This window comes from Amphibalanus amphitrite, unplaced genomic scaffold, assembly GCF_019059575.1.
Source record: "Amphibalanus amphitrite isolate SeventyFive unplaced genomic scaffold, NRLGWU_Aamphi_draft 001441F_arrow, whole genome shotgun sequence".
Lineage (NCBI taxonomy): Eukaryota > Metazoa > Arthropoda > Thecostraca > Balanomorpha > Balanidae > Amphibalanus > Amphibalanus amphitrite.
In genome coordinates, this window is record NW_024882934.1 from 67,046 (window position 1) to 83,001 (window position 15,956).

Sequence of the window (15,956 nt, forward strand, 5' to 3'; positions counted from 1 at the left end):
ACCAGACCCAGCAGGAGACCTTTGTCTTCCTCCAATCCGCACACGCCCCTCCCTCTCTCCCATTCAGTCCGCTCTCTCCTCCGACGTGTCTCCTACTCTCTCCCCGCGTCCCGTTCCGGCGCCCCACGGTGCAAGTGAGCCGACTGCTCACGATAGGTCAACAGTGTAGTGAGTACGGGTCAACAGTGCACTGAGTACAGGCCACGACAGGTCAACAGTGCAGGTCACGACGGGTCAACAGTGCGAGCCACGTCAGCTTAGCAATGCAGGTCAAACGCTTGGAACGGGTGTGGCTAGTTTCACTCAGCTTCACCATCGCTCGTCGACTCTTCAATTTATTTCACACGGCCGAAACGGATGTCAGCTCATGAAACGTACCATCCCACCCACTCAGTCTCCTGTTGCGTGTTTCGTTTCATGTGTCTTCCGTGTTTCTCGGGATATCGAACACATTTTACTCACGGTGATGGCGTTAATTTGAATCGATTGGTGTTTGGACATTCGTAAGCACAGACGCACACTTGCCAGCTGTGTGATTTTCACACCCAGCGGCCCACCGGGCGATGTCGCAACTTGTTCACATGGGGACAGTTGTGTGTCGGTGCTGTGTCGGACGACCAGGCTTTGCATTCTGATCGGCTGAGCGATGTGTACGCGCACACTAAGACCTCGGGTATCGTGACAATAACTCTGTTCCAAGTTGTAAATAAGCAGCTCTGACAGCTGCCTGACAATTTTTTTACATTGTATCTCACGAATTAAGTGTTCAGTGCTCACCAGAAAACGACCCCTTAGGTACTTATTTGTGGCTGAGGTCAAGAAACCTGTATGTGCTGTACCTCAAACTCAAAGAAGGAAGTGTTTTTGTGGTAGGATAATCGCGTTGTATAGTTGCACCATGGCAACTGTGCCAAAGATTGACTCAGTAATACAAAAAGTTAAAAGACTAATGCGTTTAAAAACACGCCAAACTCAAATTACCTGAACAGGAAAACAACCGTTCAGTAAATCTAGTAGAAAGATGAACGCACCAAAAGATCTTCGTTATAACGAAGGCACATTTCCTCCGATTTATTAAAAAACGGGTCACTTCGCACTCCAACATATCACAATTAAAACCACACCACAAACCACTACAAGCCACATCACTGTTCTATGCTGCGGTTCATCTAAGCGACAAACCGGAACAATCTGCGGTCATCACACTCGAGCCCATCTATAAAATAATCGATTTCTCTGTCACAGCTGGGAGATCCTATGGCGCCTACGAGACTCATTCCGGGCTCGGCCTCGCCCAGATGTCCATCGCCCACTTTATCTTCGCTAATGACACGTTGGATGATGGTCTAATGATGGGTCGCGGGGCCGTGTGGGTCCGATACTGGAGTCGATCTGCTCCTATCTGCCTGTATCTATTGCCGCTGATTCTACGGAGAATATTGCCGTGTTGTCGTATTATTGTATTGCAGTATTGACGTGCCGTGTCATTACGAGCGCAGCGCACACTGCGCTGCCCGCAGTACCTACACACAATACACAAGCAGCATTAGAGGAAAAGCTGGAAAATATTGCAGTGATCGAGCATGGTATTTCCACGGCTGCTGTGTCATGCATGTCGCCGGGGCGGTTTCCCGATCGGATAGCCAGAAAGGCGGTTAATGGAAACGGTGGAATTTTGTGAAATTCGCCAGCCTGCAGAGCGTGTGAATGTTATGAATGATCACGGTACGATCTGAGAATACTGAGAGTTCTGAGAAGCAGCTCCAGCGTACTTAGCAAGCTGCTGACTAATGCTGTCGATTGTAAATTGTTAGGGAGAGTGCTGCAGTGTGATCGGTTGGGTTTACCGTGTGAGCGGGTGGCAGTGTCTTATTGTAAGCGTGACACCGTCTCGTTTTGTGGATGCCGCGTTATGTTTTCAGTTTCGACTGTCAGTGATGTTTTACTTTTTCCATCTTTTGTTGCAGATGACGAGAACATTGATGATTCAGACGAAGGTCTGTTCATATTTAATGTCAAGACCAAAGTCCGGACAATATTGATACCACGCGCGCAATGGGTGAGTTCTAAAACTGTGGCAACTGACGCAAGTAATAAGACTCTTGAACATTGCGATGTTTAGTTAAACAGCTGCAACATTGAGTAAACGAGCATAATTGAACTCGGGTTAACGATTAAGCCTTCATTAGTCCAAAAGCCATCCAAAGTGAACTTTTTTCGGGAACCCTTTCTCTACAATAAACAAGTTTAACAAAATGTGGAACTTTCGGTCTCGTGTGCTCCTTTTACATCACTTCAGATCAAACGGTTCTTTACGGTTACCGAATGGCCATGGGTTCTCCTCGAGGCTTTTGCACCTTTTGATCTAGCTGTTTGTGCCACTAATTATCCCGATGAGTCACATGAAAAAGATATATGTAATTTGACCAATATGCCAACTTTAAATCGTAGCGCTTATTATCATATTTGATATTCCACTCGTTGAATCATGATGAAGAGGTCCTTAATTGGTCTGACCCTAGGTCACAGATCGCACTTTTGATCTTTTTATTGTGCTGCTTATTCTTGTTTGCTGCTTCACCGTCGACGTCAGCGAGATAAAATGAGCGGGATGCTGCGAAGGAAAGCAGTCTGCAGCCCGGGTGACCCCGCTGATACGCATGATAACGACGACGTCCGTCGCGGAAGCAGTGTAAAGGTCATGACCTTTGCAGGGTCTCACAGACAAGGAACTCCTTTATATGCGTCTCTTCCTCTCATCATTAGGTCATCCGGGGTGAAAGGTCATCGCATGAAACAAAAAAGTATCGTGGCTTGATTGGCGAGCGTGATCGTCCATTATGCGAAAATGTTGCACGACGCTGCTGTCGCGTGTGGAAGTGGTGTTGAGCAGGAGTTTCGCAGCCCAACAACCCGAACAACTTATCAGGTGAAGATTGAAACAGTAGAAAGGTTCATCTGCAGCCACTCCTTGCAGAAGATTCGACGCGACATGAGGATACGACCCCAACGGCAAAACGTCAGCGTAATTTTTTTTATGTGACAAAACCAATCATCTAACCTCAGGTGTCTTCTGAGACAAAATTAAAAATTAACGTTTGGCAGAGCGCACTCGACCTCCCCAGAAGGTGACTGTTGTGGCGCCGTGCGTTTTTCGCATCATGTACGACCAGGAGCCCCTCATTATGAGCTGAGGTCATATCGGTCGCCCACCGCGGGGTGGGGCGACATTCCTGCGCCGCTGGACGCCCTCCACAGTCCACGGTATTGTTGGGCGATGAAAAACTGCCGTTTTCGGGAGCTTTCACAGCATTCCAAACTCGAAAGTGAAACACCCGTCCCCAAAGGACGAATCGTCAATGCCGCGAGAGGCGTCGCTCATGCGATATGGAACTTTTATGGGTGGCGACTGGCGATGCTGCTCCCTCAGTGAAAGTCCTGGTCAATCTTTCAAGAGGACGGGCGCTTTAATTCCATCTCTCGCCGCTCGGTTCATTTTTCAGTAGGCGGTCGGACGGTCTTGAATACGGCTCGGTCTTTTGACGACCGGCTACCGCATTCATGAGGTCCCGTCTTGGTCCCGTCTACCATGGGACGGCTTAGAGCTGCCGGTTGCGACACCGCCCGGGGCCGGCTGATTACGGCCGGTACACGGGAGGAAAGGAACTGAGACTTGAGAGGATCCGACGGGACCGGCACTGGCCCATCGTAACCGGCTCCCCCGGGAAGGGAGCGGGTTCAGTCGCCAGTGGACGCCTTTCGCTGGCCGCCGGCATCACTAACCAGGCGCGATGGTGCCGTGAAAGTCGCGACCCGGCTGCTCAGGCTCAGCGGGCCAGGTCATGCAGCGTCCGTTGTCCGGCATGGGATTGCATCGATGCTCGAGCTCAAGGATACGCGAGAGACGGAGCCGCTGCTTGCAATGTATCTATGCTTCACATTCTCTGGAAATTATGCTTATCAAGCTAAGGCTGGCTGATCAAGCAGTTAAATTATCTTGAGTTTTATTTTTGCATGGTTTTCTTACCTAACCATGATCGCTTGGCTGTTTTAAATCCAGCGGCCAGCGGCCAGCGGGGATCCGATCTCGGGGCGAAATATTACGTTTATGCTTATCGAACGGACGCCATAAGACGTGCATTAGGTATACTCTCAAAATCCAAAACCAAATACGTCTCGAGGTATAGGTATGTTACGTAGGTATTGCATCCAGACCAGGCATCGCATTCGGACGTTTAATGCTTCCTCTCAGAAGCTGTGCGGTGAACAAATATCACAATATAGGTACGAACGCCCCTAATTTAATATACCCTGCGAACGCCTATGTCAATTCATTGCGTATTGCTTTAATTTCACGCTTTTTTCGCCGATACGAACTAACCGACCAACAGCAGGATACGAACGCCCCTAATTTAATATACCTATCCTGCGAACGCCTATGTCCATTCATTGCGTATTGCTTTAATTTTACGCTTTTTCGCCGATACGAATCAACCCACCAACAGCAGTATTTACTCCTAAGTTAAAAATCGTATCCGTCCTCGTTTTCACTTGACCATTACCTTTATTACGAGCGAGCGAGCGCAGCGAGCGAAGTGAGTCTTTTCAACGGGCTATATAATTACGAGCGAGCGAGCGCAGCGAGCGAAGTGAGTCTTTTCAATATAACGGAAAAATCTCAGTATGAGCGGCCCGGCCCGGCCCGGCCCGGCCCGGCCCGGCCTGTAACGCTTTTGAGAGGCTTATATCTCAGCAACCGCTGGACCGATTGGCCTGCGGTCTTTTTTGTTGGGTAACCCCATCCCTTCTACCCCGTAATTGACTACTGTTGATACATCTCAGTGACCGTCGTGGCACGTGCCACGTGAAAAGTCAAGGGTGTTCAAGCTGTTTTGCAAAAGTAGTGATTTTGAGAGGCTCATATCTCAGCAGCCGCTTGGGCGATTGACTTGCGGTAATTTTTGTAGGGTAGCAGCATCCCTTCTACCAAAAATAGGATACTCTCGATGTATGTGGGTCACCCCCAGTGCACGTGCAAAATACAACAATAAGAGGTGCCAAATTTGTTCCCATTTCAGTAACTTGGTAATTACTGGGGCGATTTCGCTGAAACTTGGCATACAGGTAGGCACCCACCAGGCAATGCATTCCCATGTGTTGCGGTTAGTGTGCTACTGCACGTGCGCACGTGCAGGGGGCGTTTCCAGATCTCGAGAACGGCTGGGCCGATTGCGCTCAAATTTGGTACACGGTTGGGGACCAGTTAGTAGGGTGCCGTGCAAAAGTCATTTTGGACCCCGTTTGCACGTGCGCACGTGCAGAATGCCGCTTCCAGATCTCGGGAACGGCTGGGCCGATTGCGTTCAAATTTGGCACACCGCTAGCGACCAGTTAGAAGGGTGCTTTGCGCAAGCCCGTTGGAAGCACCCTCTCGTCCTTCCGCACGTGCAGGGCTCACTATCTCGCTCGCTCGTTCTTCGCCCAAAAGGCGTTTTACTGGTATAATATAACGGAAAAATCTCAGTATGAGCGGCCCGGCCCGGCCCGGCCTGTAACGCTTTTGAGAGGCTTATATCTCAGCAACCGCTGGACCGATTGGCATGGGGTCTTTTTTGCTGGGTAGCCCCATCCCTTCTTCCCCGTAATTGACTACTTTTGATACATCTCAGTGACCGTCGTGGCACGTGCCACGTGAAAAGTCAAAGGTGTTCAAGCTGTTTTGCAAAAGTAGTGATTTTGAGAGGCTCATATCTCAGCAGCCGCTTGGGCGATTGTCTTGCGGTAATTTTTGTAGGGTAGCTGCATCCTTTCTACCAAAGGTCGTATACTCTTAATCTATGTGAGTGACCTCCACTGCACGTGCAAAATGCAAAAAGAAGAGGTGCCAAATTTGTTCCCATTTCAATAACTCTGTAAGTACTGGGGCGATTTCGCTGAAACTTCACATACAGGTAGGCACCCACCAGGCAATGCATTCCCATGTGTTGCGGTTAGGGTGCTACTGCACGTGCGCACGTGCGGGGGGCGCTCCCAGATCTCGAGAACGGCTGGGCCGATTGCGCTCAAATTTGGTACACGGTTGGGGACCGGTTAGAAGGGTGCCGTGCAAAAGTCAGTTTGGACCCCGTTTGCACGTGCGCACGTGCAGAATGCCACTTCCAGATCTCAAGAACGGCTGGACCGATTGCGTTCAAATTTGGCACACCGCTAGCGACCGGTTAGAAGGGTGCTTTGCACAAGCCCGTTGGAAGTACCCTCACGCCCTTCCGCACGTGCAGGGCTCACTATCTCGCTCGCTCGTTCTTCGCCCAAAAGGCGTTTTACTGGTTTTATATAACCATTAACCGGTGACGTGCTATCATCGTGAGTTGTTTTTGCTAATGGTGTCATGTTTACGCTATGTTCACGGCAGCAGCAACTGCTATTTTCCTTGTCGCTTTATTCCCCACAGCCCAGTGCTGCTAATGGATCCATATGAGGAAGCGCTGTTTATTGTGATTAGTCCGGAAGCTTTGTTTATTATCATTAGTCAAGGGTGTTTGGTTGATTGCGCAATTGCCTCGAGGCCGTAGGTCCTAGATGGTACAGGCTGAGCCCCATTACCTTGATGTCGCGATGCCGATTGCGGCCGTTGGGGTCAAGAGGTGGAGCATGGTCTATGGGGGAAGTGGCATGGGGCGCTGGAGGACCGAGGAAGTTCCCTTCAAAATTTAGGTATTTTTGTTACTTAGGTTGTAGGTGCGTTTGCTGATGAATTTATGCAACCCCAAGGCCAAAAATTAGCCAGTTTTAGTTCAACTGACAGACCATGCTCCAATAGGTCAGCGATTGCCCCACATTTCATTGATCGCTACCCATGCCGTACTGCCTCATAGTACCTACCTATGGTGTGGACTGTAGACCACCCTTATAATGCCGTTCTGTTTATGTTTCAGAGTAAGCTGGCTTCCCACCGACGATCATTGTCCGACAGCCGTCAGTACGTGCTGTGTCCTCATAGTGCCAAACAGGTGAGCCACGTGTGTGTGTTCTCTTACCCGCTGATAGCTCTGACAGTCGTCAGTACCTAGGTACGTGCTGTTGCCAAACAGGTGAGCTATGTGTGTGTGTTCTCTCAGCCCCTGACAGCCGACTATCAGCTAGCTGAGCAGTTGGGTGACATTGCAAGTACCACCGACTGTCTATCTAGATAACCCAACCAATTACGTGAGTGCACATCCGGCTGTGACAAGGCTATGGAACGGGTTCAATGCAGTCACGCTTAGCTGACATTAATCTAACGGTGCCGGTTGGCGGTTACAGCCACGCCCAATCTGACGAACAAAACAGTTGTTTGATGGCTGGTCGACCCTCGGGAATCAATTAAGGTTGTTTTCGTATGCTGTGCCAACCGACATTCACGTGAATAGACGTTCACTGTGCCTGTGGACTCCTGACTTCCGACTAGGCTGTGGAAATGGTATTAGCGTTATCAGATCATGGCTATAGGAGGGAGCAGAAAACACGAGTGAGTGATAGGTCACACTGGTTGCACGTCAGCAGCCCTCAGGGGTTGAGCAAGTGATTCGTGAATACGGTGTGCACTGTGCAGTAAGTGCCAGTGTTGATGTTATCTTGCAGAGAAGCTGGCAATAGGGGCTGCTGGTAGGGCAGCCGCCAGCCACCTGTCAGTGGTGAGGTTGTTTTGCCTGACTCGCGTTTGTTTCGTTTTCCAGATTTATCGGTACACCCGGCTATCGTTATATGATATCTACGATGTTAAAAATAAGTAAGTACGCAATGCTACCGTAGAACGTACCTACATATTTCAATGTAGCAGATAAAGTTACGGATGCAAGTTGCATGAGCATAACCGTCTAACAAACTTAATTGAATCAACACTCAGCAGCAAGCTATTTTCTGTTAAATGCAGTATTCTTTTGATTCCGCCCCCGCTCGCTGTACGACTCACAATGCTGCCAATCTGACCTGAGTTTCTCCCCCCCCCCCCCAGCCGTGTCATACCCCTCACTCTGGGGCCAGACGCGCCCCGGCGGCGGCTTCAGTATGCCACCTGGGTGCCTGGACGGGACAGCATCGTCTTCGTCTTCGAGAACAACATCTACATCCGGCCACTCATCACCAGTCCTGAGGTGGTGAAGGTCACCAGCACCGGCATCAACAACGTCGTCTACAACGGCATTCCCGACTGGGTGTACGAAGGTCGGTGGCCAGAGGGGTCGCGGTTGGGTGCTGAGGGTGCATTCTCAGGTCCCGTCATGCTCGGTGATTGAAGGGACAAAGACCTTGCGTAAAGTTTATAATTCCGCGTGCATAGATCTACCATGTCCAGCAGTCTTTGCCGAGTCGTTTTTTGTCTCTTTTTTCAATGCTACATAGCTGGAAAATAAGGGAAACGCTTATTAGGCCCCCGTTGCCCGCGCCACTATCACCAAGCGTTCGCCTCAGTTGGCTGATATTGATATTGAAACTTCTCGCCCACTCTCTGCTCCACTCGCCGTCCGTCGCAGTCGACGACTGCCGTTCGCGCCTCTCGGCTCTCCTGCCAGCGGCGCGCCCGTTCCTACACTCCCCTTCGCACCACCCCTAGTCAGGGTCTGCTCCGCGTCTGTCGGCGGGGTGATTTATCTGTCTCCGACCCCCCTCTCCCTTTGCTCCGGTCACGTTCAGTGGCGCCCGGGCAGGGTCCTAACCTTCCATAGCCGCGTCGCCGCTATGAGTTGATTCTGTTTCCCTAACTGCCGCCGAAGCCTACGCTTCTCTTCTCGGCACCGGCACCAGAAAAACGGTACCCCTTCCTGGGACGTGCCCTGAGCGCACCACGCAGCATAAGCGTCCATTATGCCGGCCTAGCCACCGCGCTAGAATCAGCGCCGATGAATAAGTAGCAGTCGGTGCGTGACAGCGCGCTTTCACGCCATTTTAGAAGCTTGGATCCGTTCACTGGCTAATTTGCGGTGGGTAGGTTCTCAGCACGGTAACATACTTTTGCGTGCCGCCGAGCCGCAACTGACCTTCGAGGAAATATCACCTGAGGCGCGGCCGTTACACCCCGGCCATTCGCAGCTAACTTATCAACCGCGGAACTGTGCAGGACGCTCACCCAACTGATGAGTGTTTATGCTATGGTACTACCTACTGCTTTTGATGTTATTCTGACCGTGGTCTGGTGTGCTTCCAGAGGAGGTGATTGGCGAGGACAACACGATCTGGTTCAGCGAGGACGGCAAGATGATGGCCTACGCCTCCTTCAACGACACCAATGTGGACATCATGCCGCTGCAGCTGTACGGAGAGGCCGGCAAACTCGAGTACCAGTACCCCATCACTATTCCGCTGAGATACCCCAAGGTGAGTACCAGTACTCCATCACTATTCCGCTGAGATACCCCAAGGTGAGTAACCGTACCCCATCACTATTCCGCTGCGGTACCCCTAGGTGAGTACCAGTACCCCATCACTATTCCGCTGCGGTACCCTAAGGTGAGTACCAGTACCCCATCACTGTTCCGCTGAGATACCCCAAGGTGAGTACCAGTACTCCATCACTATTCCGCTGAGATACCCCAAAGTGAGTAACCGGTCACTATCACTAGTACCAGTACCAGTACCATATCGTTATCTCTCTGTGGGGATTGAAGAATCAATCCCGTATTAAGAACTATTAAGTGCCTTATCGCTATAGAAGTTTTACCGCTCTGCAGGTACGATATTCATCTGACCGTTCGGTGATTTGACACTCGGTGATTTGATGTCCCTTTATCTCACACGATTCACTCCCATGGCTGCCGCGGTGTGTTCCTCGTTAATTGGAAATCAATCGATGACCCTATCTCGTTATGTTTTCGTTTCCAGCCTGGTCGTGATAACCCCACTGTAGCTGTGTATATCGTGGATCTGGACAGAGCCATAGCCAAGAAACCGGCGGTCAAGCTGGTGCCTCCGCCAGCAGAATTCAGCGCTAAGTAAGACTTACTTGGGTTGTGACGGAGAATCGACCTGTATGTGTCATGAGTGTTTTGTATAAGGCAGTAGGTATGTTTGCTCCATTGAAGTTTCGTAGTAGCTATAGTATTGCTACGTTGCGGATTGTATTTCGTGATGTCAAGTATCAGTGGAAATGCGAAACGGTCATTAGGTTTTCATGTGAGTCATTTTCATCGTACACATTTTTTGTCTTTTTATCCCGTCCCGCCCTGTCTATTGGAAGCATGAGTCATCCATCGATCCATTTCTACATATCACTCCTACATACCGGCACCCCGTACCGCCAACACCCCTCGACCGCGGCAGCAGCCCGCTGCGGCCTAACCACATCACGCACGGACCGTATTATCCCTGCGGAGATATTACCTCCTTCTGCCCGGCCTACCCGGCTAGCCGAACCGGATATCGAACAGTGAGGCTATTCACGGGCGAATAATGCGGGCTCGTGCCGCCACGTACTCCGTGACACGTACCGCCACGTACTCTTTGCCACGTACTGAGACACGTACCGCGTGTCGTATCGTGCTGTGTCGTGTGTGTCGTTGGTCAATGCAGACAGCACGTGCCACGTACTGGCTGAGTGGTGGAGCGATTCACGACTGTCCTCGCCCTCCAGAGAGCACTACCTGACGCGGGCCGCGTGGGCTGACAACGCGTCACTGGCACTGACGTGGATGAACCGACATCAGAACCATACCATCATGACGCTGTTCACGGCCGCTACGTCACAGATGAGCACGGTGGGTGGGGCGCTGATGTGACGTCAGAAGCGTCAGTAGATGTTGCTGGGATGTAGCTCTTAGTTATTCTATGCCGTACAAAAACTTCAACTATTTATGACTGTTAGTTCGCAGTTGATCGAGAATGCTAATGCTGATCTGTTGGGAACGAAAAATATGTCATTGCAATAAGCGGAGCAGGACAGTGCGATTCGCACATGTAAAAAATGTTTTCCAGCCAATAGTTCCAAGAGAAGCTTGTAGCTCCGTTTACTTGTAGCTTGTAGCTTGACTTGTATGTAGCTTCGTTCACACCGTTTCTATATCTCATCTCCGTGCCTCATCTCCCGCCCTGCACTTCTCTCAGATTCTAGACCAGCCGAGCCCGGACAACGCGTGGTGCGACATCGAAGAGGTTCCCATCTGGAGCAAGGACGGTTCCTCGTTCATCACCCTGCTGCCCAAGCTGGAGGGCAGCGCCGGTCACTACAAACACATCCACACGGTGTGGCGTAACGGCCTAGCGCGGGTCCCCATCACCTCGGGACGGATGACCGTGACCGAGATCCTGCACTGGGATCAGGATAATAACCTCATGTGAGGGAAAGGATTGGGAAGTATGGATGGGAATGGGAAGACCTCATGTGAGGGAATGGGAGCGAGGGAGGGAGAGGGGTGGGGAGGGGAAGGAGAGAGGAAGGAGGAAGGGAACTAAAGAATGAAGGAAGGAGGAATAGACTGGGATGGGTAAGGGGAGGGATAAGACGGACGAAAAGGAGATGTAGGGTTATGCGGAACTACAAGTCATGGATCTCATTTTTCGGTTTAAGTCGAACCGAATTGAATGGATAAAACATGCGTAACTCCTCGTACTCGTCAACCAGTGTCTAATCGTGCCGCCTTCCTCTCCAGCTACTTCAAGGCCGCCCCGGAGGAGGAGGCGTCTCAGCGCCACCTGTACACCGTCACCGATATCAAGGCCGCCACCTCCGGAATCATCACCTGCATCACGTGCAATGCCACGGCACCGGGCGGTCAGCCGTGCGCCAAAAACTCCTTCGACTTTAGTACGGGAGGATCGCACTACGTTTGGACGTGCCAGGGACCGAGCACTGTGCCGCGGGTCAGCCTCCGACACACGGAGAATCACCAGGAGCTGATGCTGATCGCTGATAACAAGGCGCTCAGCAGGGACCTGGCTGGGAAGGTGCTGCCGCAGGTCAGTGATAAAGATGGGCTGTGGAAAGGAGGGACGGGGGAATGAATGGACGGTGGGGGAGGGGGGGGGGCTGGGTGGAAAGAACGACTGGCGGATGATGATGATTCTACGCATTGACTGAGGTACATCTATGAAATAATTCCTAAGTAATTCATAGATAGCAAAGGCTTAATACATGACGCTCAGTGGCTGTGCGGCTGCTTGTTGCTTCCTCGCGATATGCGACTGATAGGTGCGAGTGCCAAGCCGCACTAGTTACACCTGGGAGTGCTCGAAAACAAATAACAATCGCTGGGATGGGCAGCGTTTGAGCAGCGCCAGCATATTCAACACCCTGACCACCGCCACCATCATCCCGTTCTTTGCAGGAGATGAGGCTGATGCTGGATGTGGCGGACGGCTTCAAGGCCCGCGTCAGGATGAAGCTGCCGCCCGGACTCAAGGAGGACTCCAGCAGAAAGTACCCCATGCTCGTCTACACGTGAGTAAAGCCCACAATGCAGGTACCCAGCCGCAGAACACGTCTCAACACTGGTAGATTCCATATACCTGACGTTCGTTGCACGAAAATACACCTTTAGGATTCGTAAAGCTGATATTGATTTGGTATAGGTTCTCGGTGTTTTGTTCTCCCAGCTGCCCTCTGACAAGTCGCATAGCCGAACAAAGTATGATTTTATTCGTATGTGCCCGCCCTCCTCACACCCCTCTCCCCCTCCCCAAACAGGTACGGCGGCCCCAACAGTCAGGTGATTGGTGACGGCTGGGGCGTGGCCTGGGACGACCACCTGGTCACCGAACGGGACATCATCTACGTCACCATTGACGGGCGCGGCTCGGGCTACCGGGGTGACCGACTGCTGCATTCCATCTACTACAAAATGGGCATGGTCGAGGTGGAGGATCAGATCGCTGTGGCCAAGTGAGTTAGCGTTGTGTGGCTTCATTTATGCATTCACGTCTGTTTGTGCGTGTTTGTGAGTAATGTCAATAAGCCGGGGAGGGGATAATGATTTTGAGTCATTGTTAGGTCGCTTTAAATTCGTTTATTTTGTTTTGTTTTCAATGATGGGATTGAAGGACAACATTCCTCGCTGGTACAATTCGTCTATATGGCTTTATTTGCTTAAATACGTTTCATTGTTAACCTTGATGCCTTATTCTTAAATACGCCACGCAGTCAAATGCGTCAGTGAAATTACACTCGTCCCAGTCGTCCCTATTTTCTCGCCTCCCTCACCTCTTCACCACCCTGCCTTTCCACAGGAAGCTGACGGCGCTGTACGACTTTATCGACGCCAACCGGACTGCCATCTGGGGCTGGTCGTACGGCGGCTACGTGACGGCCAGAGTGATGGCCACAGATACCCAGCAGGTGTTCAAGTGCGGCATCTCGGTGGCGCCCGTCACCAACTGGATCTACTACGGTGGGTTGGAGAGAGATCATGCTACTACGGTGGGTTGGAGGGAGAGGACTAGGAGGGATGAGGAGGGATAGGGAGGGATCCACGGTGGGTTAGAGGAAACGGAGAGGAGTAAAGAGGGCTGTTGTGCGATGGAGAGGACATTAGGTGGAGCATTTGGTGATGGTTTAGTGCATATTGTACGGAAATCAGGGCTGTTGAGAGTTGAGACAATGTTAAACGTTAGTGGCATATAAAAACGTTAGTGCCATAGGCATTCCGTCGATCATGTCGTACCCGTTCTTCCCAGTCAGCCGATCGTTTGTTTCCATCTCGGGGTAAACTCGCATCTTTGTCTCTCCGTAGAACAACCCCTGACCTGCTCCGCCCTCTGTTTTCCCTTCAGATACCATCTACACCGAGCGCTACATGGGCCTGCCGACGGCGGACGACAACGCTCGCGGCTACGCGGCCGGTGACGTGTCTGGAACGGTGGACAACTTCCGCAACAAGCAGTACCTGCTGATTCACGGCACGGCCGACGACAACGTGCACTACCAGCAGTCGATGATGCTGTCCCGCTCGCTGGAGCAGGCCGACATCATGTTCAGGCAGCAGGTCCGTGGTGGGGAGGGAGAGGGTGGGACTGCTTTGGCTCGTCTCCTGGCAGCTGTTGTGGTGTAATGTGCGGCTCTGGTAGGTGTACCGGGCGGCCGCTGCCAGTGCTGGGCCGTGGGAGCCCGGTGGATGGGGAGTAGTGGAACATCTATCTGCCCCCGAGTGTACAAGGGAATTATTCGATAGACTCGATTAAAGCGTGAGGTTTTCCCATTATCTTTTTGCTCAGTAACTGAAAACCCAATACCCGTTGTATGTACATTATCAGCATAATGAAGCACGATACCTTTTTCGATTATAATTGCACAGATGATTTGTTATCCAGTGTCCAATTGTGCTATCAGATATCAATAGGCACGGCGCTAGGAGAGCTCAGGACACTTGCTTGTGTGGGTAGATACTGCAATTATCAATATCTTATTACAGCCACCGCCAATTATTGGCACTGGGTCGAACATCATGAATATCGCTCAATGCTTCTCCTCGTCTCCTAACGCGGCTCCATGCTGACAGCTCTTTGACCATTATCCGCCCTGTGTCTCTTACAGACGTACCCGGACGAGAACCACGGTCTGGGCGGCATCCGTCGCCACCACTACCACACCATGGAGCGGTTCCTGGAGGACTGTTTCCGCCTACCTCGGCTGCCGTTCAGCCCACCGCCCGCCTTCCCCGGCCGCCGCCGGCGCGCGTAGGAATTAGGAAGATCACGCAATCACCACCGCCTCTGCTGTCCGAGCAGGGGAGTCTTCAACGTTCATCAGGCTTAGAAAGAAGGAGCGAGGGCGACTGAATGTCTTTACACCGATCCTACAAAGCCCGGTACAGCTGCTACTCTGAGGTTGAATAAAGCCGAGTGTTGTCTCAGTGCAGGCTGGTTCGCCCTACTGACCCACCAACCGGAGCGGCGCAAATGGTACTACGGAGGGGTGAATGGCTCTAGGACACTGGTGTTACGGTGATTTTTGTCAGCCGGCATACCTATAAAGCAGTGCTGTCTGAAGGTGGTTGGCAGGCAGCTGGCAGCGGCTTGTCGTGAATTGAGCTTCGGGAAAAGACTGGATGACGTAACGAGCAGCTGACGAGCTAAACAAAAAGTAGGAACGTGTCGGTGGATCCCGTATTTTGGAGATTTTACTGCGTGAGCTGAGAGCTCTCCCCGTGGTGCTACCCGGCGCACTATGAATGAATCTCCCCGTGAATGCCAATTATCAGACAATTCGTGATGGTCTGAGAACCCGGCGATGTGTGTATCATTATATTTGGCGTTAGTGGAGGTGGTGACTATGTAAGAAGTAAGCCAGTTTTGTGAGAACATCTTTCATAGGGCAGTGTTAACATCAGTCATTGATTTGTGCCCTAGCGTTAGCGGTAAAAAGGCGATAGCCGACGGTTTGTCAATCACGTTTATTTGCTCTTAAGAATCTCTACAATCTACATAATGGTGTACCCGAACTAGACTGACTAGCGTTCCGACCTGCATTCCACATATGTGCGGATGGCCAGTGTTTTGATCCGCATGGAAAACCCTTGTTAGCCCACTGAGTGTGACAATGGAATCATCCCGCGTCTTGCCGTACATAATACGGCGGCCTCCTGTTGGCCAATCGGTGTGTTCAGTATCATTGAGCGAACGGCCGCAGGTCTCCATAGAAACCGTGATTTGTGTTCCCTGGTTGACACACTGATGATGTATCTGAGACCGCCACTGCGTCTCTGCGTGAGATTGTCGTGGGGTCTCCGTGGAACTCCCAAGTGGTCGGCGTTTAGCTGTAGGCTTGTGACTGATCTGTAAGCGAATATGCCATGTTATAGAGCGACTCTGTCAACAGACAGGCGCAGTGGGACGCGCCACGGCCGCCGCCCAAGTGTATGTACGCTCGGCGGAGTATCGGGAGTATTTTGGAATGTTGTGCTGGTGTGCGGTGTGTGTGACTGATATGTAATGTGACGTGTCGCGCGCTCAATATGAAAACCATCCGCCATCTTGGATGTTTGTGACCTGGACAA

At 51.5% G+C, this 15,956-nt stretch overlaps 1 protein-coding gene across 3 annotated transcripts in view; it reads left to right on the forward strand.

Moving 5' to 3' along the window:
- Positions 1-15,931, forward strand: part of LOC122373084 (venom dipeptidyl peptidase 4-like) — a 65,664-nt gene extending 49,733 nt beyond the window's left edge. For all 3 annotated transcript variants that reach the window (XM_043350835.1, XM_043350837.1, XM_043350836.1), the window contains exons 3-16: positions 1,968-2,059; positions 6,936-7,010; positions 7,716-7,768; positions 7,994-8,202; positions 9,182-9,351; positions 9,856-9,965; positions 10,604-10,727; positions 11,074-11,303; positions 11,619-11,925; positions 12,294-12,406; positions 12,653-12,847; positions 13,192-13,352; positions 13,735-13,946; positions 14,495-15,931. In XM_043350835.1, coding sequence (XP_043206770.1) covers positions 1,968-2,059; positions 6,936-7,010; positions 7,716-7,768; positions 7,994-8,202; positions 9,182-9,351; positions 9,856-9,965; positions 10,604-10,727; positions 11,074-11,303; positions 11,619-11,925; positions 12,294-12,406; positions 12,653-12,847; positions 13,192-13,352; positions 13,735-13,946; positions 14,495-14,641 — 2,198 coding nt within the window. In that variant the 3' untranslated portion in view covers positions 14,642-15,931. The remainder of the gene's footprint in view (positions 1-1,967; positions 2,060-6,935; positions 7,011-7,715; positions 7,769-7,993; positions 8,203-9,181; positions 9,352-9,855; positions 9,966-10,603; positions 10,728-11,073; positions 11,304-11,618; positions 11,926-12,293; positions 12,407-12,652; positions 12,848-13,191; positions 13,353-13,734; positions 13,947-14,494) is intronic.
- The last annotated feature ends 25 nt before the right edge of the window (positions 15,932-15,956 follow it).